This window comes from Typopeltis vanoorti, chromosome 14, assembly GCF_054136105.1.
Source record: "Typopeltis vanoorti isolate ZY-2024b chromosome 14, IOZ_Tvanoo_1.0, whole genome shotgun sequence".
Lineage (NCBI taxonomy): Eukaryota > Metazoa > Arthropoda > Arachnida > Uropygi > Thelyphonidae > Typopeltis > Typopeltis vanoorti.
The window spans coordinates 113336767-113359282 of record NC_143562.1 but is presented as its reverse complement, the minus strand read 5'-3'; the positions used below and the strand labels follow the sequence as shown (position 1 = coordinate 113359282).

The window sequence follows — 22516 nt, the reverse complement described above, 5'->3', positions numbered from 1 at the left end:
CTGTATATTTTTTTGGATTATGATTTTTATATGATCTGCGTTGATCCATGAGAGAATTTCATCAGTCATCCAATCTTTTTTTTTTACTGCTCTATTAGGACATAAGGTATTGGTACATTTCTCTATGAAGACAGATTTCAATTTGTCCCACGATACATCAACCCTCATGATGTCATCATTCTTGATAAGTGCTAGCTCTTGATTCAGATCTTGACTCAATTTGCTTCTTATCTCTGTGTTTTTTAATTTTCCCAAATCAAACCTTTTTTGTTGATGTTTCTTAAGCATAGCTTTCAGTCTAAGTTGTAACTCTGCCACCAGTAGGTTATGATCAGAAGCAATATCTGCACTAGGATAGGTTTTTGTACTCTTTATAGAACTTCGAAATCGTTGATTAATTGGTAAGTAATCAATTTGGTTTCTGATTATATTCCCATTATTATCCTGTGGTGATCGGCAAGTATACAATCTTCGAGGTGGTAGCTTAAACCATGTGTTTGTGATTATTAGCTCCTCTTCCTGGCAGAATTGAAAAAGACGGTCACCTCTCATTTCTTATGCCCAATCCATGTTCGCCAACTACATCTCCACTTCTACCTTTCCCAACTTTAGCATTGAAATCACCCATGACTATGTTAACATCATGCTTTTTTGTATTTTTCATTAGTTCTTTTAATTGATCATAAAATTCTTCAATCTCGGTATCACTCTTGTCAGCAGTAGGGGCATAGACTTGTATAAGATTAGCATCTAGTGGTTGTCCTTTCAGTTTTAATAACATCATCCTATCGGAGTAAGGGATGAAGCTCAACAGTGACTTATTGATCTCTTTGTTTATTATTATTCCAACTCCGTTTTGATGGTTGTTTTCACAACTTCCAGAGTGATACATTGTCATGTCATTGACTTGAGTTTTGCCTGATCCTGGCCACCTAACTTCACTCATTCCTAAAATTGCAATTTCAAGTCTTTTCATTTCTTGGATAGCATTTCTTAGCTACTATAATTATAAATTAAACAAATCATTGCATTGCTGAACATTCCCATGTGAAGAGATTTCTCCTGAAGATTTATTACTACCCAGATCTTAGCTGAACAAATACAAAAGAGTCGCTAATTTCCATGTGTATTCGCTAGTCCATTTACCGCTTTCGCAATCTTCTCTTAGAAGGAAAGATGACCGAGCAAATCATCGGAACATAATTGGTTTAATTAGTCACGAGGTACCACCGCCAGAAATCACCTCAAGTGACAACAGACGAGTTCACATACTCCAAAGCGGGTCACGCAGAACTCAATTTCTAGTTTTAAGGAAGAAGCGCCATCTGTACGTGAATATTATTACTTCCGTACGTCTGAAGAAAAAATAATTTGGAGCGCATATTCATTCTATCAGTATGATAACTTTTAGATAGCATGAAAAAGCACACTGCATTTCATATACAGTCAAATGTTGAATCAAATCTATTTTAATACTACACAAAATTTCAATTGAAACGAAAAATATACTGCAATTTTATTCTTTGGTGTTGATCCATTTCTCCGAAATAGTTCGAATCCTGCACGATTGCTATGCTCAGTTACCTTGGAGGTGAAAAATCAAGCCTCCAACTACCATCGTGGCAGGAAGTCGTTGATCTGAACAAGCGATATAATCATTTGGAGCCCCCCTCCCCTCCCCATCACCTAAACTACACAGTTCATGTACAACCGAAGAGCACATATTTATAGTTGATTCGCCTAACTGTAATGTACACAACTACAATTATTCACCGCAGTATAAGAGAAAAAATGAGGATTCCTCCACTCACCTTGGATATTCTGCTTCGGAACGAAAAACACACTAAGGTGTATATTTGTATGATACACATAAAGCAATTTCCGGTATATATGATCAAATGGGTCGGTTGAACATTGTAAATAGTAGAAGGAAATTTACGCTTTCCGAAAGAAGTGCTATCAGGGAAATCACTTCAGTAGTCCATCTTTCCATGAACCTCGTATTTTACCTTAGCTATTCTAAATGCATGCATGCGACATTTTCAATGTTACATGCAGTTTTGATGGAATTGAAGGACGTCTCAACTAAGAAACGCACAAAGGAAGACAGTGAAGGCAACCCTAACGGTAGAAATGATCAGTCAGGAATCCAAAGAGTCTACAGGATTCAGATTAGTAGGACTGCAAGGTCTCGGTTTCTGTAGAATAACGGGAGCTACACAAAGCTAATGATACGGACAACGAATCATTTTCCGATGGGTGGCTGAGTGTGAGAAAAGCATTATGTCATCATCTAAAATGTGAGGATTGTTTAGAAATCCGATAAGCTGGAGCTTTCTCTTCTCGAATGGGCTGCTACTCATGATTGTAGTCTGGAACAACTTTTTGAATATGCAATATTTCTATACTGTAGAGTTTTATGGAACAGACGCTCTCTTTCGAAACAATATAGTATGGCACACTGCAGGTGTTACTGCGATGTAGTTTTGAGGAAAATGATGCGGGAAAAGCATCACTGACCTGCACGAAGTCCCGACTTGAGCCAAACAGAAAACATTTAGGAAGAACCTGAGCGTCAGACGAAAGCCAGACCAAAATAAAATAAACACATGCGGCTGCTGTCGAAAGAAGAATAACCTAAAATACTCAGGCTGATTATCACAAAGGATGGAAAATTTGATCAGGGGCAAACAAGAATACACGGGCTGTTGCGATTGTGTGCAATTGGAAGTTTCTTTAAAATGCATCGCAGTTCCAACATTCATTTCAACAGACGTATTTTGAATGCGATTCCCAACCACGAAAGGTTGTAAACTCATATTACGTTAGTACTGTGGGTGGACTAAAGGATTTTTCTAATTTTATTATTATTAATTTCTTTGTATTTTTTTTTTTAATATTTCACGTAATCCTGGAAATTCTGCTCTTACCGCGGAATGTTGGTTGTAGCGTGCACACGTTAACCACTCGGCCAAACAGGCTGGCAATGAATAGATTAAATTTTTACCTCCAGAAATGTAAAAATATCGTTGCAGAATACTTTTTTTTTTTTGTCTGGAGATATTTGGATATTAACCCAGCATTTTTATTTATAAACAGAAAACATTTTCTATAAAAAGTGAAAAATTTATTCTTTATTTATGTATTTATTCTTACAGAAGGAAGTTTTTTATAGCTTTAAAAAATTCCAAGAAAGTAAAATGTATTCTCTATTAAAAGAATTTCAATAGAACATGCAAGCAATATGCTATTTTAGGAAATTTTGAAAACAATATTTATTATTAATACAATTAAAGGACGAAATGTAGCATGCACATACACACACATACACAGCGCTCTTGTTAAAGTGGGGCTAAATTCAAACAGTATTTGGCCGTCTCCCGCTGGTTGTATGCAGCATAAATACTGAATTTGCAATTAATAACTGCCGAGTGAAATTGCATAATAGCTAAATGAAATAAATTTTGTTATCTAAGTCAATGTTAAAAGGTTGTGCCTAAACATACATTAATTATAATAACTAAATCGAACCGCAAATATAATTAAAAATTAGAGCCTTTGTTCTTTCAAATTTGAAAAGGGGAGATCGTAGAGAGAAGTGACGCGGCTGATGAAATTTACTGGGTCATACAAAATTATACAATTTCTGATATCAGCAGTAGAGAGCAGGGCCAACACATGAAAGATTTGGCCCAAGTTCCGAATTTATTTATTTATTCATATGGAGTTTCCTCCCTTTTCTCCCCCGTCCCTATTGGGGCGAGTTGAGCTCCCCTCATGGGGGGGGGGTTAAGTATTTATGGCTGTAGATCAGCGTGTTCAAGGGACCAGTTTGCGTGCTTGCAGGATGAAAACCCTCAGATAAACTGGGGGAAAAAACCTTGCTGTCCACGCCCAAGACCAGCTAACTTGACTATGTCTGAGAAAGATCCTTAAGCTCCTCACGTCGGCGACGGAAATCGAATCCAGGACACTCCTTCCCCAGGTATATGGTTGCGAAGCGCATAGCTACTAGGCTAACCTCGCGGACAAACTCCGGATGATAAAAGGGCATACAAACACAAAAATAAATTTCAAAAGCCTTCCAAAACTTTTTTTTCTCTCCCTCAGTCAATTCTTTAAGTCAAGACTGTACTTAAGTTTTTAATGAATATTTTTTTTTCAGATCGCGATCGGGTTACACTTAATGTAATATTCATTCTTGGCAGAATATTTCATTGCATTAGAATTTTTTCTGCGGATGACGAAGTGATTGATTTCATCAGCACGCTGAAGTGCAATTCGATATGTATGCTATACACCAATTAAATTCATTGTGATATTTTTGATTTACGTCTTTGTTCATTTGTTATGATAATAAATGATTTTACTTACGCTACATTATCATTATGAAATGCATTTTTTTATGATTGTTTATCATTCCGATATTTCTTTACTAGACAAATGGGAAAAAAATATATATATATATAACATCAAACTGGTTTCAAAAAAAAATACCCAATTTCAGCAGCAAGGAGATTACTTTCATGGTATAAAAACAGTTTATTTGTTATTAAAAATATATTTATTCGACAACCACTGCAAGCTTGGCTTCCTAATATGCATTTCACGATTTAAACGCATTGCACACCAGAACACCCTTTAAATGTGCACATGGTACTCTGATGAAAGGACTGCTAAAATTTAATATTACGGTTAGGTTAGGGTAATTTACGTTTTAAATTAGTCAAACAAGGTATACAAAGCAAGTTAATTTTGAAAGTTTAGAAACGTTTGCTGTTTTGTTTAAATTTCTATCTTTAATACTGTATTAATTAATATCATAAGTATCATTTTGTATCAGCACGAAAGAAGCCCAAAAAAAGATGAGATTCGTGTTTTATTTATGGACATTGAAAGTCGGTCTAACAAATACATTACTATAGTTTTTATTCTGTTTCGCTTTGGTCGTTTAAATGTCGTTGTATAAATGAATGTGCAAAAACACTGCTCATAATAAACTCAAAATATGTCGAATAACGGAAAACTTATTCTAAATGTTAGAACATAATAAGAGCACATACATACACGATAGTACTTTCTTCAGTTATGAACTTCGAAAAATCCACGAAGCACAATCTAGATTTCGAGCAGCTAATAAAACAAGTTGTATGCTTTCGTAATTTAAGTCGCATGTTGAATTCGTAATTCAGGAGAAAAATAAAACTGTACTTGCAGCTTACCTCGTTGCTTCCGATCAAGATATAGAAGAAAAGAGCAATTCAGCTGTACACAAATGATATTATGGTGTTCAAGAAATGTTACCTACTCTTGGTTATTTCCAATATGCAAGAATAAGCTCAACCTTCTAAATTAAGCGCCAATAATAATAAAGCACAAGCCTGAATCACAAAGAAGAATAATGATCGTACAATATTTGAAACGAGCAAAACCACTATTAACAATGACAACAAAATAACCCGAGAAGCCAATAGGGTGGGCCAGATTTTGAAATCTAAAAATTGGGACATGCTCACTTGCCATCGATAGTAAAGTAAGAAAATCCAGTGCACCGAAAAGCAACTTATCAAAAGAAGAATTCAAAGCCCTGCGAGAAATGAAAACCAGCAGAAAAATAATAATCATTAAAGCGGATAAGGGATATGCCGCCGTGGTTCTATGCCAAACGGACTACACAGGTAAGCTTGCCTCTTTCATTTTAGATCGATCTACCTACCTCCTGTAAAATGTGATCCCAACAGCTCTCAAATCATAACCCTGCATAGGCTCCTTAAGAAGGTTGCCTGTGGAAGTGACTAACAGACTAAAACCTTTCAACTCTAGACCCTACCACGAATATGTCATATTCAACAAATTTTCAGTGGTGGCATCAAAACTGAAACAGTCTTGTTTGTTTTTTTTTTTTTTGTGTGTGTGTGTGATGTTTAACACAGCGGTAAACGTAGAGTTGCTACATCGTTTGGAAGTTAAATCGAGACTCAAAAGTGTTCACACATTTAATGTAATAATTTTCATTACATTAATAATCCCTAATTTTTAAGAATTAGCCTGCAGTTGTGCGATAGCTAATTAATACGCTTACTTGACGATACTATACTAATATCCATAGTTCGTCCACTCACCTTTTTTTTTTTTTTTTAAAGGACGGAAGTCATAATTTTCTCAGAATAAGAAGTTTGTCTCTTTTAAATATTATTTTACCAAAGCGCTGTATTGTGGCTGTGAAGATGCTCGAAACCTCAGTTTGGGTGGGGGGGGGGGGGGGTGGGGGGGGGGGGGGGTGGGGGGGGGGGGGGGTGGGGGGGGGGGGGGGTGGGGGGGGGGGGGGGTGGGGGGGGGGGGGGGTGGGGGGGGGGGGGGGTGGGGGGGGGGGGGGGTGGGGGGGGGGGGGGGTGGGGGGGGGGGGGGGTGGGGGGGGGGGGGGGTGGGGGGGGGGGGGGGTGGGGGGGGGGGGGGGTGGGGGGGGGGGGGGGTGGGGGGGGGGGGGGGTGGGGGGGGGGGGGGGTGGGGGGGGGGGGGGGTGGGGGGGGGGGGGGGTGGGGGGGGGGGGGGGTGGGGGGGGGGGGGGGTGGGGGGGGGGGGGGGTGGGGGGGGGGGGGGGTGGGGGGGGGGGGGGGTGGGGGGGGGGGGGGGTGGGGGGGGGGGGGGGTGGGGGGGGGGGGGGGTGGGGGGGGGGGGGGGTGGGGGGGGGGGGGGGTGGGGGGGGGGGGGGGTGGGGGGGGGGGGGGGTGGGGGGGGGGGGGGGAGTGAATAAACATAAGAAATCATTACTGCTTCTACAAGTCCTAAGAACATCACTCCTGCGATGTGACTCTTCAATACCTTCCCCTGTCACTGTCACTTCCTCTATATTACGACCAATTCTACAACTTTTTTTCACACCTAAACTCTTTCCACCCATCCCAGGCCATCTCAGTCTGTGTTTGTCCGCTTACACATTCACTTCTGAATTCAGCACCCGCATGTTTCATAAAGTTTCTCCCCGTCCACCCTGACTCCCCCCGTTTCCCTGTTCGTGTTGTACCTCCACTCTCTCATTTACTTCATTCATAATATTCACCTCCCCGTTTGCAAGTGAACAAATACCTCTCCTTAACTTACTTTTTTGCTCTTTCATATCACTTCGCACCACGTCAGATATATTCATTACAGTCATTACTTCTCCTGTCAGTAACAATCTCTCCAGCAGACTCACACCAAAACCATTTAAATGCAGCCCATCATCTTATTTCGAACTTCTAAAATTAACATGGAGCAACGACTTTTTTTTTTTTTCTACTATTGCGGGTTTACTGAATGTGATAGATGGACTATACCTTATACTTGTAGACCACAGATCACTATACGTAAATACGTTGTAACTTTTAAAAAAGAAATGGTCCACTGTTCCTCAGTTGCGATAGAACATTGCTTTATTCTTGATAATTATTGTATGATCTTCAGTGTATATATATATATATATATATATATATATATATATATATATATATACAGTATATATATATATTTTTTTTAAAGATACCACGTTATTTTAAACCTGGTTTTAATCCATTTCCCAAGTAAGCAAACAGGCAAGTAAGTCAAGTTTGTCCCTGCAAGTAGTGCAAGTCTGGGTGACCCGTACGTAGTGCAGGTCTTAGGCAACTTGTGGTAAAGGTGGAATAAGCTCTGATCACTGTTCTTAATATTTGCCCTTAATGCAAAGCACATCTCCTTGAGGAGATGTATGATGCTATGCATTAAAGGCAAGGGGCAACTACCCAGACCGGTTTCGACCTTTATTGAGGTCTCTTCAGTGGGAGCCAGGCTTAGAAATACCAAGGTTTAAGTAATACAGAGCTTATAAGTATTTTACCAAAACAAGTTACTATAAGGTGCTTTGACCTTATTAAATAAAAATCTCAGGATGAGAGATAGATGTAGAAAGTTTTTTACCTTGGGTATATATTAAGAATAGTGATCCGAGCTTATTCCACCTTTACCACAAGTTGCCTAAGACTTGCACTACGTACGGATCACCCAGACTTGCACTACGTACGGATCACCCAGACTTGCACTACTTGACTTACTTGTCTGTTTGCTTACTTGGGAAACGAATTAAAACCAGGTTTAAAATAGCTTGGTATCATTAACGTATATTATACCCAAGGTAAAAAACTTTCTACATCTATCTCTCATCCTGAGATTTTTATTTAATAAGGTCAAAGCACCTTATGATTACTTGTTTTGGTAAAATACTTATAAGCTCTGTAATACTTAAACCTTGGTATTTCTAAACCTGGCTCCCTCTGATCAGACCTCAATAAAGGTCGAAACCGGTCTGGGTAGTGGCCCTTTGCCTTTAATGCATAGCATCATACATCTCTTCAAGGAGATGTGATTTGCATTAAGGGTAAATATTAAGAATAGTGATCAGAACTTATTCCACCTTTACCATGAGTTTCCTAAGACTTGCACTACTTGCAGGCGCAAACGTGACTTACTTGTCTGTTTGCTTACTTGGAAATGGATTAAAACCAGGTTTAAAATAGCTTGGTATCTTTAACATATATTATACCCAAGGTAAAAAAACTTTCTACATATATAGTTTTGCTAATGTCTGCATAATTCATAAGTGTAATTAAAATAAAAACATACAAAGATTTAAATTTCATTTAGTTAACATATTTTGTATGCACGGTTTTGATAACAAAGACACGTTAGGACAATCACTATTCTTGTGTTAACATCTGTAATCTTGGAATGAATATTTCTCTTGAAAGTCCCTGCTTTTTACCAAATGTTGATTGGGCTAGAATACAAAGGAAACAATCATCTTCGTGTAACCAGACTACTTCCCCTAGAAAAGACATCAAGATTTACGCAAGTCTCTTTTAAGTGAAAAGAATGACTGGGGAGGGGAGGTGTAGAAGATTACCTTTCAGACTTATTTTAAATAAGTCACTATTTAATATAGATAATACAACCCTCATAGCTGAAACTAAAGAAGATGTGGAGCGGTTGATTCCATTGGTTAAGAGGGAGGGTAACAAAGCCTCGCTTAATTTAAACATCAGCAAAACAAAAATGATGGCTTCTGGCAATTTAGATGAATTTATGATAGAGGGAGATAAGATAGAGATCGTTGAAAATTATGATTTACTGGGGTCCAGAATCAGAAATGATGGTAAATGTGAAGATGAAATTAAAAGAAGTATAGTTACAGGGGAACAAATGCTATGTTAAGGCTACGGAAGTTAGAATTGTCAAAGGCAATGGCATTTCTAGCAGTGATGTATGAATGTGAAAGCTGCATTATTGAGAAGAAACACAGAAAGCGAATTGATTCATTTTATGTGTGACGTAACTCAAACTCTGAAAAACCTTATATTGTATACTGACAGAAATGAGAGTTTGAGGGAAATCTCATATTCACTAATTCATTTATTAATATACTTAAATTTGATCTGTTTGATCCCAGATAAGAATGAAACCGTTCATTGTTTTTTAGATATTTTAAATATAAATAATTGGCTTTAAATAACTGGCTGTCTGGCATAAAAGTACAAGGAAACCGATATAGATTTCCTGTTATTTATTTATTATAGATTATATTCCTTTTCTTTCTTAGAATACAAATATATGCAGCATACCAATAAATGTAAAATAAATACAAAATAAATAGAAATAAACTCATTGCACATGGCTTTTGCTTTCATAGTGCTAGACTGTCCGAAGAAAGACCGTTGTAATTTCGATTACAGTTGCCGACGAGAGAAATTTTTCTAAGCTTGTCTTCGGCTATTTCCCAAGTTAGTTAATCTTTGGCATGGCAAATAGCAATTTACCGGAAGTTTTATTTTATTTTATTATTTTATTTTAATGCTGCATCACACACGCGCGCGCGCGCGCGCAAATGAATGTAGAAGTCACTATTTCAGACAGTAATACGAGTGTTGAGCTTTAGGGCCACTAGAAGGTGGCAGTTGCCTATCTTACTCTCTCTCTCTCTCTCTCTCTCTCTCTCTTCAATTCTTTTCAAGCAATGTATATTAGTGAGGTGCTTATAGGCAACTAAAATGTCTCCAGATTATGAAAAAAAGCCACTTAAACTCCTTTTAATAACAAAAAATTTCATACATAATATACTTTAAAATAAGTATTCAAAAAAGACTATTTCAGAAAAACCTAAATTACTTCCCCAGTAGTGTGTGGAATTCATTTCCTTTGTCCCTCATATCTTCAGTCTTCTTCTAGGCATACTTACCACCAGCTTGCGATGAGTCTGGTAGTTTGGAGCAGCATAATTGCAGTTCATGTCTAGTCTAGTCAACATCCAAAGTTTGAGTTTTTATTTTCGTGCATCTTCCGTCACAAAATTTTATAAGCCTCTGGTTCATCATTATCGCGGGCAGGTTTAGGATTTTTTTTTTCTTTTCATTTTTATTATTTCCCTGAATTTTTCGTGTGCTTTCTTTATTACATGGTCTGGTAATCCTGATTTAGAGATCAAACATGGATCTTTTTGAAGCCACTTCGGGCCCCAGTCAGCATAACTTTACACTTAGCAACATTGAAACGATTCTCATCCTTCAGCTCAAAACTGAAGAATGAAGAGCTATTCAAATCCTTTTATGACAACATAATATCAAAACTTTTTAACATTGTTCTTCCTAATGAACATAATCAGAAAATAATATCTCCTCTCACACCCTGAATCATACCATTGGTATATAAACCAAACAGTAATTGATATATTAAATTGAACAGTGATCCTGTGGAACTCTCCTCGTCATCTTCCTTTTTCGGGACACTGCACCTCCATACACAACTCGCTGGCCCCTGTTGTCAATCATCGCTGAAACCAAGCACTATGCTATACTGTAGATCTGTAAATATCTATTTCTTTAAATGTATGCTTTTAATCATTTATATATATGATCTTATATTTTCTGTAGTTCGCACACGAAATAAATAAATAAACTGTAACCAAGCTACAAAATGCCTATCCATTCTCATTCTGATCAATTTCAACAATAGTTTATCATGTGGTACACGATTAAATGCTTAGCAAAATCCAAATAAATCACTGTTATAAGCATCTTCCCCATTCAATATGCTAGTCATCCTATTATAAAATGCAACCAAGATACTAAAGCATAACCACTCTTTAACAAACCCATGATTATTAAATGCTATGTTTAAATAAAAATAAATAATTACTCAAAGTAGGCAGAGTATCTCAATTGGCCCTAAGTAACTTATTGAAGAAAATTCGTGTGAGACCAGCTCAGTCGTTTTTAATTGAAAAGCCAAAAATTGAAAAAAATGATTTAAAAAAAAAAAACCAAAGAGCTTCGTCGAAACTCACTGAGCTAATGGAAGCTCCGCGTCCGCTTACCGTGATTAATGGAGACAAAAAAAAAAGTGAGCAATGGGGACCAGTTTTTTTTTTAAATAAAATTATCTAACTTATTGCGTCGCTATTAGAATGATATATACATATAGCTTTAATAAAAAGTATGTCAACTATTTACATGTACCTTTTCATTTGAGAGTGGATCTCATACGGAGTTAGCACGAGTTTTTCTCCAGAAAATACATATTTCTCATTCCTGCATAGGAGAGAACTTAAATTACACTTTAACAATAAATAAAAAAATGAAAACTAGAAAAGTACTAGATCAACATAATTGGTGCTATCAACACAAAAACAAGTGCGATTCTTCTAAATAACAATTACGAGATTATTATATTCAGGCAATGATGATCAGGGAAAGAAAGGAGTAGCTATAGTCTTCAACACCAAACACGAAAATGATCTTTATGGCAAGCAAACATAAAAATCGGAATGGGACAATTCTTATTTCCGATGGGACCTTTTCTTCTGAATACCTTCTAAGAAAGGAGTTTAGGAATTTCAAAATACAGAGATGCTTTAGGAAAATTTGGAGAAAAAGAGAAAAGTTAATAATAATGGTAAGTACATGTGGATTTCTGCTTAGTATACGGACTAATTATTACTAATACCATCTTTCTTCATGAAGATGAGCACAAATTCACATGGAGAGAAGACACAAGAAATAAGGAAAGTCTCATTGACTATGCTTATAATTGACAGCGATATCTTTAAGCTAGTTCAGGACACACGGGACGCGCCGATTTGAAATAGAAAGCGAATGGCACTTAGTTTTGAGTAGGATAAAATTGAATATCATATTGAAAAGAAAAGTGTGTAAGATAGAAGAATTAAAAGCGAGCTACTCTCAGAAGTGAAATGTAGACCCAAATCTAAAAATATTATTCAAGAAAAAACGAAACTGTTTGAAGGGAAGAATCAAACCTTCGAGACTCAAGAAATCATCAGTTGATTCTCCAGAGAAAGTATGCGATGAAGTGTCTGCAAGGATAGAACAATCAACTCCATAGTGGACTTGAGAAGTTAAAGAGATGGTCATGGAAAAGAAGAAGGCTGCAAGTGAATCAGCATTCAGTAAATCTCCACTCTCTGAGAGAATGCAGAGAAAATGTTAAAAAGCTAAATACTGTACAAAAGCAGCTATACAAAGTCATGGGAAGGCTTTGGTAAGAATATAGAGGATAAATATCAGGAAGATGGCAAAATGTTCTGAAGTTATTGAAATTTCTTAGGCATGGAGGAAAGTGTTTGTAAAAGGAATTAGATATGAAAACCGAAACTGAAACTAAAGATTGCCTAGATATCTGGAGTAATTACTTTAAATGATTGTTACTTTAAACAAGCAGTGACAAACCCTGTAACAGAAAATATTAAATAGGAATACAATAAAGAGTATATATAAATATTACAAATAGAAAAAGCTATCAAAAGCCTAGTGAGAGTGCAGGTGTAGTAATGATACCGGAACTGCTCAAATATGGGTGTATGAATGTTGTAGGGGACTCGCTGGATAAATCAGATGGCCTGGCACAGGGTCAAATTCCAGATGATGGGAATAGGGTTCTCCTAGTAACTATCCAACAAAGGGATATTAAAACTGAATGCCAGAATTACAGAGGAATTTCCCTATATAGTGCTCCATGTAATACTTATGCAGCGCCCTTCAGAAGAAGCTAAGAAAAATTGGGAAAGGGAAACTTAGAGAAGAACATAGAGTTTGTCAGAATCGGTTTCACATTTAGACAGCTTGTGGAGAAATCATGGCAATATAACAGGGATATATGTTTGAATTTTGTGTCTCTGGAAAAGATATACGATAAGGTACCAAGAGAAATGCTGTTCAAAACGCTACAATTATATGGTGTAAGTGGTACATTATATCGAACGATACATGTTCTATATTTCTCAGCAGTTAGAATAGAATGAGGTAAAGGAAGATGGTTTCATATTAAATCAGGTGTACGGCAGGGGTCCACATTATGGTTCACATTATGAAGGAAAGTGGCAACAGGTCTTATATCAAAATGGGAAATATTAAATCATTTCGTTTATGCAAATGTAGTTGTACTCCTAAAAAATCCAGTGGAAATCTGTAGGGATTCTCTAATTAAACTGAATAACAGCTGTAATTATTTCCGTGTGAAAATTCACAATAAAAAGACACCTAAAAGGCAGGAAAATTGAAAACATCAACAGAATTTTCAATGGCGAACCAAACGAAGAACTTTGATATAAGGCTTATTGTCACTTTCCTTCATAATGCGAACCATAATATGCACCCCTCTCATACACCTGATTTCATATCAAACCATCTTCCTTTACCCCATTCTATTCTAACTGCTGACCTTAGAACTCAAATATAGTACATGTAATGCCTCGATATAATGTGCTATTATATCGAGTGTGTGATATAATATTAATACATATTAGCTACTTGGGCACAATTTTTAGTGAATCTGCAAAGTAAATATGAAACTTAACTGCAGAACAAGCAAAAGTGATATGGCAGAGATCTGGTTTAATAAATTTATATGGAACAAGTGGAAAAATGAGCCAAAATACTACATTAGCAGTATATAATACTGCGTTCACCCCATTTTAACTTATGAATATGAGAGTTGGGTTAGATATAAGGCTTGATCAAAGACTGAAAACACAGGTATAAGAGTTCTAAGAAAAATTATGGGATTCACTAGGCAATAGCGAAGCCATATTAGACATGAATATATTAGGAAAGAATGTGCATTCAGAAATGTGTAAGCAGAAATAATCTACTATGGTATGTTAACTGAAACAGAATGAGAGAGGAAAGGTTAGAAAAACAAATGTTTTGCTAATCCGTTTTTTTTTTTTTTAAACCAAGGTTGGCAGGAAAGAGAGGAAGATGAAGATTTAAATGGAAAGATTCAGTAATAAGAAGTGCCTTAGAAGACCAAAATATAAGATCTAATAATATTGGAGTCCTGATAGATAACACAATATATTTGGAGGAAAATTACTGTTGGAAATTTGGTAATGATGTAAACTTTACATGCGTTGCTTTCGTTACACCTACCCCAGTGTACATATTAGGAAGTTGATGATGATACATTCCCCCTCCCCCATATTTATTTTTGGAAACTTGCTTTAAAAAAAAAAGAATTAATATTTATAAAAAATCCATTGTTTTTATACTAAAATTATAACAAAAAAATTAAATAGAGAATATCAAATCGACACGCGAAATTATCACATATTTGCCTCCTTCAGCTTGCTCAAGCCAGAAACTTTGGGTTGAAACATATTCCATATGATCACTTTTATTTATTTTATTATATTATGTCATTTTATTGATTGATTGATTTAATTTTGCAGATGCATTAAAACTAGACAAACAATTTGACAATTAAAAAAAATATTGAATAATCAAAGTTTGCTTTTAATAACAAAAATGGTTACAGTGCTTCAAAGTCGCAGGCAAGCATGCACTTGTAATACTCAAGAATGACACATTTCAGCAGAATAATTAGACATAAAATAATAGAATAACAGAACAGCACAAATAATTAAACAGCATGTTTCAACATTTCGATTTAATCATCTTCAACTATCGAAACTCTTTCTAGATCTTTTTCAGCTGGTTTCTGAATTTAATCAATCTTTAGCCCAGGTTAAGATTTTTTTTAACCCAGGAATAATGATGATGATGATGATGATGATGATGATGATAATAATAATAATAATAATAATAATAATAATAATAATAATAATAATAATAATAATAATAAAATAAAAATAAAAAACCGGTGGTAACTGATTTTCCCAGAAACTCAGAAAGCAACAATAAAACCCACATGATTTCATATAGTAATACAATTAGGATTAGGGGGAAAGTGACAGGGAGTGTCTCTTATATCCTCGTTTGCAGACTAGAGATCGCACCAATTTTCGACAGTTATAAAATTGGAGCTGGCTGTTAACCGATTTCCAAAATATTAGTGCCAAAGAGTACTGCCTACTCTCTTAAGAGGATAAAAAGGAGTAGAAGATTTAATTCTACCCTTTAATATTAATCACTGATAATAATAAAAGAAAATGAAATGTTCGTGAATATAAAATTAACATCGTATTTATTAATATCTTGCAGCTAAGAGATCTAGATATTAACTAGTTGTTTCTTTTGTTTTATTTACAATAGAGAAAACTACTGATTGGAAACCTCTTTGGTTTCCGTCGCATATTCATCTTCAAATAATTGCTTTCACGCGCGCGCATGTCAGGACAGGCTGATATTCCATAGATAGCCAGTTTTTAATACTCTTGATTATTTCACTAGCGTCATTAAGGACTTTCCCAGGACCAAAATTTCGTATTTCCAGTTTGTATGTGTTTCTTTGCAAAACGCACAATTTCGGTTTCATTTTTGGAAGCAACTTGCGCACAACGCCGCTGTTTCACTGTATCATAATGTATAAAAATGATAGGGGCTCTAGAACTCCTTACCTGTACTGAAGGGGAACTTTTATGTTACTGTGTACTTAAGAATTTTTTATACATTTATAAATGATAATGAGATTAGTTTCATGTCTAATTTGGATCTTCTGCTTGCGTTCATGCATAGCAATATTTATACGGAAATATGGCATTTTATTAACGATGGCAAAGCTTACGAAAATGACGTGTCCTCTTTTCGCCTGTACGTGTGATTGTCGATAACGTTTTCATCATTAAGAATTTCGGAATCAGTGAAAACTCTGTTCTTAAACTTTTTCCATGCATTTAACTATTGCATTTTAACAGTTACTTAGCCATTTAAAAAGTACTGATAGAACCGCTTGTCGTACCCCTTATACTCCGACCCCCTCCGCAATGCACCCAAGTCGAGAAGAGGAGCGCTTGGAACACTGGGAACAGCAGCTGGTTTGAAAATATCCTAAGTGCCTGCGTGTTAGGCATCGTACCGCCATGTTGTCCTCTGCAAAAGGCCAAGGCCACTGTGTGGTAAGCTGACTCATATGAGGTACAGTGCATTTCATTCTTTATTAAAGTAATGAGTGTTAAAAATTATATAACACATGCTAATTCTCTAAGCTAAAACTGAGTACATAAAACCACATCTATCATGTTGTAGTTGCATGTTACAGAAATATCACGAGTGAAAAACCGAAGTGCAAATTTATATATTGTACTTATTTATATAGTCTGTTCAGAGTTTGTATGCTAGACCGATGGTGTGTTCAGTGATGTTATATGCACTTCAGAAACATTCAGAACCGTATAGGTCATTTTTCTATTTTGCCGTTATAGACGCAGGGTGCGTATGATCTTATCGGATGTCATTTTGGATTTCCGGTGCTCCAAAGGAAAAGACGAAGTACTCTCTACATCCTCAGTAGTAATGATGAACGTCATATCTATGTTTACCGTGCTTCTAATATTGTGATGATTTTACATAAAGTATGTATTATGAAATTAGTGTATCTGTGGCTAACCTTACCTTTAATGCTTCTGTGTTGTAGCGGATTTGTAGCGCGATGTTTGTTTAATAAATACCATAAATACTCAGTCGTTCCTGGTACTGTATCCAGCGTTGAGTCGCATCCAGACAGCCAGTAAACAGCAGTTTTTGAGAAAATTTCGTTTTATTGTAATATTGTCAGAACAGAAATTTTCACTTAACATGTGCCTTCTATGATGAACCAGAAAATAAATTCAGCGTCGAACAATGGACGATCATATCATAACTTCTTTCATCTGTTGATATATTTGAAATATTCTGTGAATTTCCATATATGGAGCTGTATGGAGTTTTTGAAGTATTTTATTTTAATTTCCATTGGGCAGTGTAATTCATTTGTTTGGCCCATCACTGAAGAATATAAAGCATGAAAGGTATGTTTTTGTTAATCTTTATTGGTCATTATTTATATCTGAGGATAATATATATTTGGTGTATTCACTTTTTTGTTTTTTAAATTTGATTTCATTTACTTTTATTATTTATTTATTTTTTATTTTACAATAAGAGTGTAAAGGAAAATAATTTATCAGCCTTGTTCAAAAATTAATTGAAACATAGCCACCAAAGGTTGGTCGATTGGTAGAGCCTCTGCTACTAAGGGCTCGAAAAAAGTTAAGTAAGTTTGAGCGTGATTAGTAGTTGGAAGGGGTTCAGTCGTTCAATGTTGTTGGCACACTCTCCCTCGATGAGTCTTTGGACTCCCTGGAGGTGTCAAATAATAATAATAAGTTGCTCTTAAATGATTAGTCATGTATAGGCTTTTGATCACTACACTTCTACGTTTTAAGCGCAGCTTTTCAAGGTAATTAGAAAAGATAATTATTTTGTAATAGTATGAATTGCAAATTGGTCATGTTATATTTTTGTACTAAGTAAACTTTGTTTTCATTCAGTGAAAAGCCTGATGACAATTGAAAATGTGTTACTTTTAAAGTATTCACAGCCTGTTTGTTTTCTCCTTTATCCAATAGGCTTAGAGATATTTAAGAACATAATAATCTACATTTGAATAACATGCTACTTTTATTTTAATTGTATATAGTTGTTTATTTTTAAGTGTAACATTGGAAAATTTACTTTTTTTTAAAAATTTTAACAACAATAACAACAAAAAAAACCCTTCATTAACTTATTGGTTAATTGGTTGGTTCATTTTCTTTCACTTAATTTATGCATATTTTCAAAATAGTAATAATTTAAGTATGTCTGTCAATTCATATAATTATTAAATTGTTCTTGCTGTATTTTATCATTTGTGTACAATTGTGCTATGGTATATTTAAATTTTATATATTTTGACCTAATTTGAGCAAGAGGATGTCTTATTGAAAAATCCTTATAAACTTTTCTTGAGATCATAAGGAGTATGGAGATAAAGAGGGTAAGAGAAAATTGCATTCAGAAAATGGAAATGTATAAATTGTATTATTTTGGTACTGAGAATTGCTACAGATGATCTGAGATGGATTGCTATGGTTTGGTTTGTTTATTTTAATGATTTAGTGGTATTAACTCACCATGCGAAATAAATATAGCATTGTATTAAGCTGCTGATGTTATGCTGGATTTCAAACTAGCATCTTTGGTGCTCAAGGAAAAGAAGTTACAGAATACAAGACACTATTAACAATTAAGTAACTGTGGAAACTTGTAATAACAGACAGAAGAACTAACATCCTGTGATGGTAACATGTAGGACTGGATTTCAAGCAGTCTATGTCTGTTGAGCTGAAGCCCAACATATGTAGATTGCTTAGATGGTCTTAGAAGATGGGCATTTAATAATTTCAAGTCCAAGAGCCTATTGTGCTTTTTTTGGGAAGAAAATTACAGTACTAATGTAGTTAGTTAGATTCTTCCATTTTCTCTTTAAAGTGTCCAACATGTAGCCAGCCATAACTTGCACTTTAGAGATGTCATTTTATGACTAACTTCAACCCAACAACTAGATGATGTCATTAATATATAGGAAGAATGTTTGTTTAGTAATGCACAGAGCTATGGGGTATCATAGCATTGATGGAGAAATCTGAAGAGAGAAAACAGTCTGCCATAACATGCAGTGCATAATCAGAGAGGAAATTTGTGACACGGTCTTCAGGACTGATAGCAGACCATGGGATGGTAACTTGGTAAGGAGGCCTGAAAAGCCAGGTCGGATTGAAAGCCCTGAAAATTGCAAGAGCAGCTACATGAGTGTCTCCAGATTTTTCAGTTTCTGTCCAAAGCTGGATAAAGTTGGCTAGGAGATATACTAATCTTCCTCAACTGCCACATTTTTAATTTTCAGGAAACATATTATACATATCTTACAGAAATGAAATTCCGTATTATGTTATCCAGAATGCAATCCTTGAATGGTAGTAGAAAGAGGTGCACAACTATGAAGCAGACAGTGGACACATGGTTGTACTATAATGGTGAATATAACATTCTCCCTCGATGAGTCTTTGGACTCCCTGGAGGTGTCAAATAATAATAATATATGATACATATAAAAAAAAAATGGGAAAATACCAACATAACTCAAGCATTGTTGTCCTTATTTATGCTGTCTTAGAAATTAAAGACAGTCATAAATAATAGATCAAGTCAAGACATAGGCTTGTATGAACAGTTTATAAATTTATATTTTCTACAGTTTCTTAGCAATAAATTGTTTCGAACTATGTCCTGTTACCAATATTTACCTTTGCAATGTAAATGAAGTGCATTTCAATTCCATTAGCCATTCACTTTTTTGTAATAAATGTTTCAGTGTAGTAATGATTTATGTTAATCAGAATAAATATCACTATTCCTTATTTTATTTTTTTTAATAGTTTATCTTTCAAACATTACAAAAATTCTAAACAGCATTGCTACCTTTTATTATAAATTTGATAATGTTATTTATTATAATTTTGTATGTCTAATATAATACTATAATTAATGCATTATAATTTTTAATTACACAGCAAAATTTTTACTAGTCAAATTGTTCAGTAACATTACATTATTGTATCGTTATTTAAATGGTTTCATAATAACAATAAAATAATATTGCTTATTAAAATAATAATATAATAAAATAAATGACATTTATTTTATTATATTATCTCAGAGGATATTTATTTATGCATTTATTTATTTATTACATTGCAAAGGTAAATATTGGTAACAGGACATAGTTCGAAACAATTTATTGCTATGAAACTGTAGAAAAGATAAATTTATAAACTGTTCATAGAAGCCTATGTCTTGACTTGATCTATTATTTATGACTGTCTTTAATTTCTAAGACAGCATAAATAAGGACAACAATGCTTGAGTTATGTTGGTATTTTCCATTTTTTTTTATATGTATCATATATATTCACCATCATAGTACAACCATGTGTCCACTGTCTGCTTCATAGTTGTGCACCTCTTTCTACTACCATTCAAGGATTGCATTCTGGATAACATAATACGGGATTTCATTTCTGTAAGATATATATAACATGTTTCCGGACAATATGGAGGTGCCAAAAGCGTCTCCGTAGCGCAATTGGAAGAACGATGGTACATTGCGCTCTTCGATTGGAATAGGCCTAAGTTCGATTCTCGTTGCGACCAGAGGAATCTTTATCTGGACGATTTTCAATCGAAGGTGAGTTAGCCGATCTCATACGGAGGTAGCAGGGTTTTTTCTCCCGGAAACTCGGGTTTTTCATCCCGCATACAGACAAATCGGCCCTTCAGAACACATGCAATTTACAGACATAGATACCAGTTGTGGTAGAGGTGGGCAGTAGATGGCGTTGATAGAGATGATTCATACATTATGAGAGAAGGTAGTGCAACACTACCCAGACTAGTTTCAACCTTTATTGCGGTCTCATCAATGAGTAGGTAGACCTAAGTAATACCAAGTTTGTAGCGAGCAGAACTTACATACCCTACTATGAGAATTGCCAAGAAGGTGTCCTGATAAATTATTAATTATATGAAGAGCCAAAGGCCTAAATAATTTCATGTCGCCGAATTGAAGCCTTTGGCTCTTCATATAATTAATAATTTATCAGGACACCTTCTTGGCAATTCTCATAGTAGGGTATGTAAGTTCTGCTCACTACAAACTTGGTATTACTTAGGTCTATCTACTCACTGATGAGACCTCAGTAAAGGTCGAAACCAGTCTGGGTAGTGACCTTCTCTCATAATGTAGAACAATAATACAGCCCCTAGGAGTTTGGTTTTACATTATGGGTAAATACCAAGAATAGTGATCGAAGCTTGCTCCACCCTTGTTATGAGTTGCCTCAGTGTTGTACTTCCAGATGGACTACGTGCTGCACTATCCAGGTATTTGCTTACGCTAGGACTCGCCGAACTTCATATAGTTTCTGTATTCAGCATGAAACTCTTTGAGTTTCTTATTCGGCTATAAAACAATATGGGATGTAATATCGCTTAACTTAAATAAACTTATTTATGCAGTTTAAAAACTGAATGATAGCATTTAATTTAGATGTTGCTAATCTTAAATCGAATTCATCTCAGTTCAGTTTAATATTTAATTCAGTTGTCGATATTTAATAATTTTTATTAATTATTGAGAATTTTTTATATAATTATAATTGGTATATTTACCTGACATAATGGTGTTACAGTTATGCAGTTGACAGCATGTCATTGGAATAGTATAAAATGAAATGGGAGTGGGGGGGGGGAAGAAGACGAGAAAATTAATAACAGAACAAAAATTTACTTGCAAGTAAAGATGAAATAAAATGCGTTTTTTTTTTATAATCATCTCAAATTCCTGAACCCTCAGTGGGTGCACAGGAGAATAGCATAGGAATGACCCTGCCTGAGGGACACCTGTTTGTAGCGGAGGGGACATCCCAGTAATGGTACTGGCCCTTTTCATTCTTCCTCTTTTTCTTTGCATTCCTTCCTGTATTCTTTGCTCTACTTCTCTCGAGTCATTTTTACTATCTTTTCTTCCAGCCCACCATACTAGGATGCAATGCTCTGCTGCCGTGTTTACCATGCGGTGTAGTTTGAGAACATCCAGAAGGGCAGATCTTGATACTACATTGCTTCTGCTTTGGCAAGATAGGTAGGTAGTCTTGCATGGCCCAGACTGGATTAGTTGGCTAGTGGGCTTGTATGTGGGGATCAACAGAATTGCAATAAGTTTCTCACCCCATGGTATGGGAGCAGGTCTCAAGGTTTGCTGTGGTAATGATAGCCACGGTGTTCTACTCCTGAGTGCAGTCATTGCTTGCCAGTCAATGAACTTCCATGTGTGACTTCATGGTGGGTGGGAGCTCTGGCACAAAACAGAAAATCTCTTCCCCATGAATTCTTCATTCTCAAATGTCTCTGGAGTCTTAACAAGGTCCCAACAAATACTGATACCATAGATACATTATTAGATAACAGAAGTAAGAAACAAAATATATGTGATACCAGCATAAATATACCAGTGTTGCTCATCATCAATACAACAGGTGAAAAGCCAATAGGGAAAATGGCCTTCTTTATTTAGAAGGACTGGAAGGATCTTTCAAAACAGTCAAACTACATTCTGGTGATATCTTTGTGGAAACATCTAGTCCGCAATACACAGAAAAATTACTAAAGGCTAC

The 22516-nt window shown here is 35.7% G+C and overlaps 1 protein-coding gene across 3 annotated transcripts in view; it reads left to right on the top strand.

The window, feature by feature from the left end:
- The first annotated feature begins 16353 nt into the window (after nt 1-16353).
- The window catches only part of LOC150099843 (protein Gawky-like), a 580239-nt gene continuing 574076 nt past the window's right edge, over nt 16354-22516 (top strand). For 2 of the 3 annotated variants that reach the window (XM_090404074.1, XM_090404072.1), the window contains exon 1: nt 16354-16397. In XM_090404074.1, coding sequence (XP_090260200.1) covers nt 16393-16397 — 5 coding nt within the window. In that variant the 5' untranslated portion in view covers nt 16354-16392. Of the gene's footprint in view, nt 16398-16547; nt 17270-22516 lie in introns of those variants that run through there. The other variant, XM_090404073.1, reaches the window with a different exon arrangement.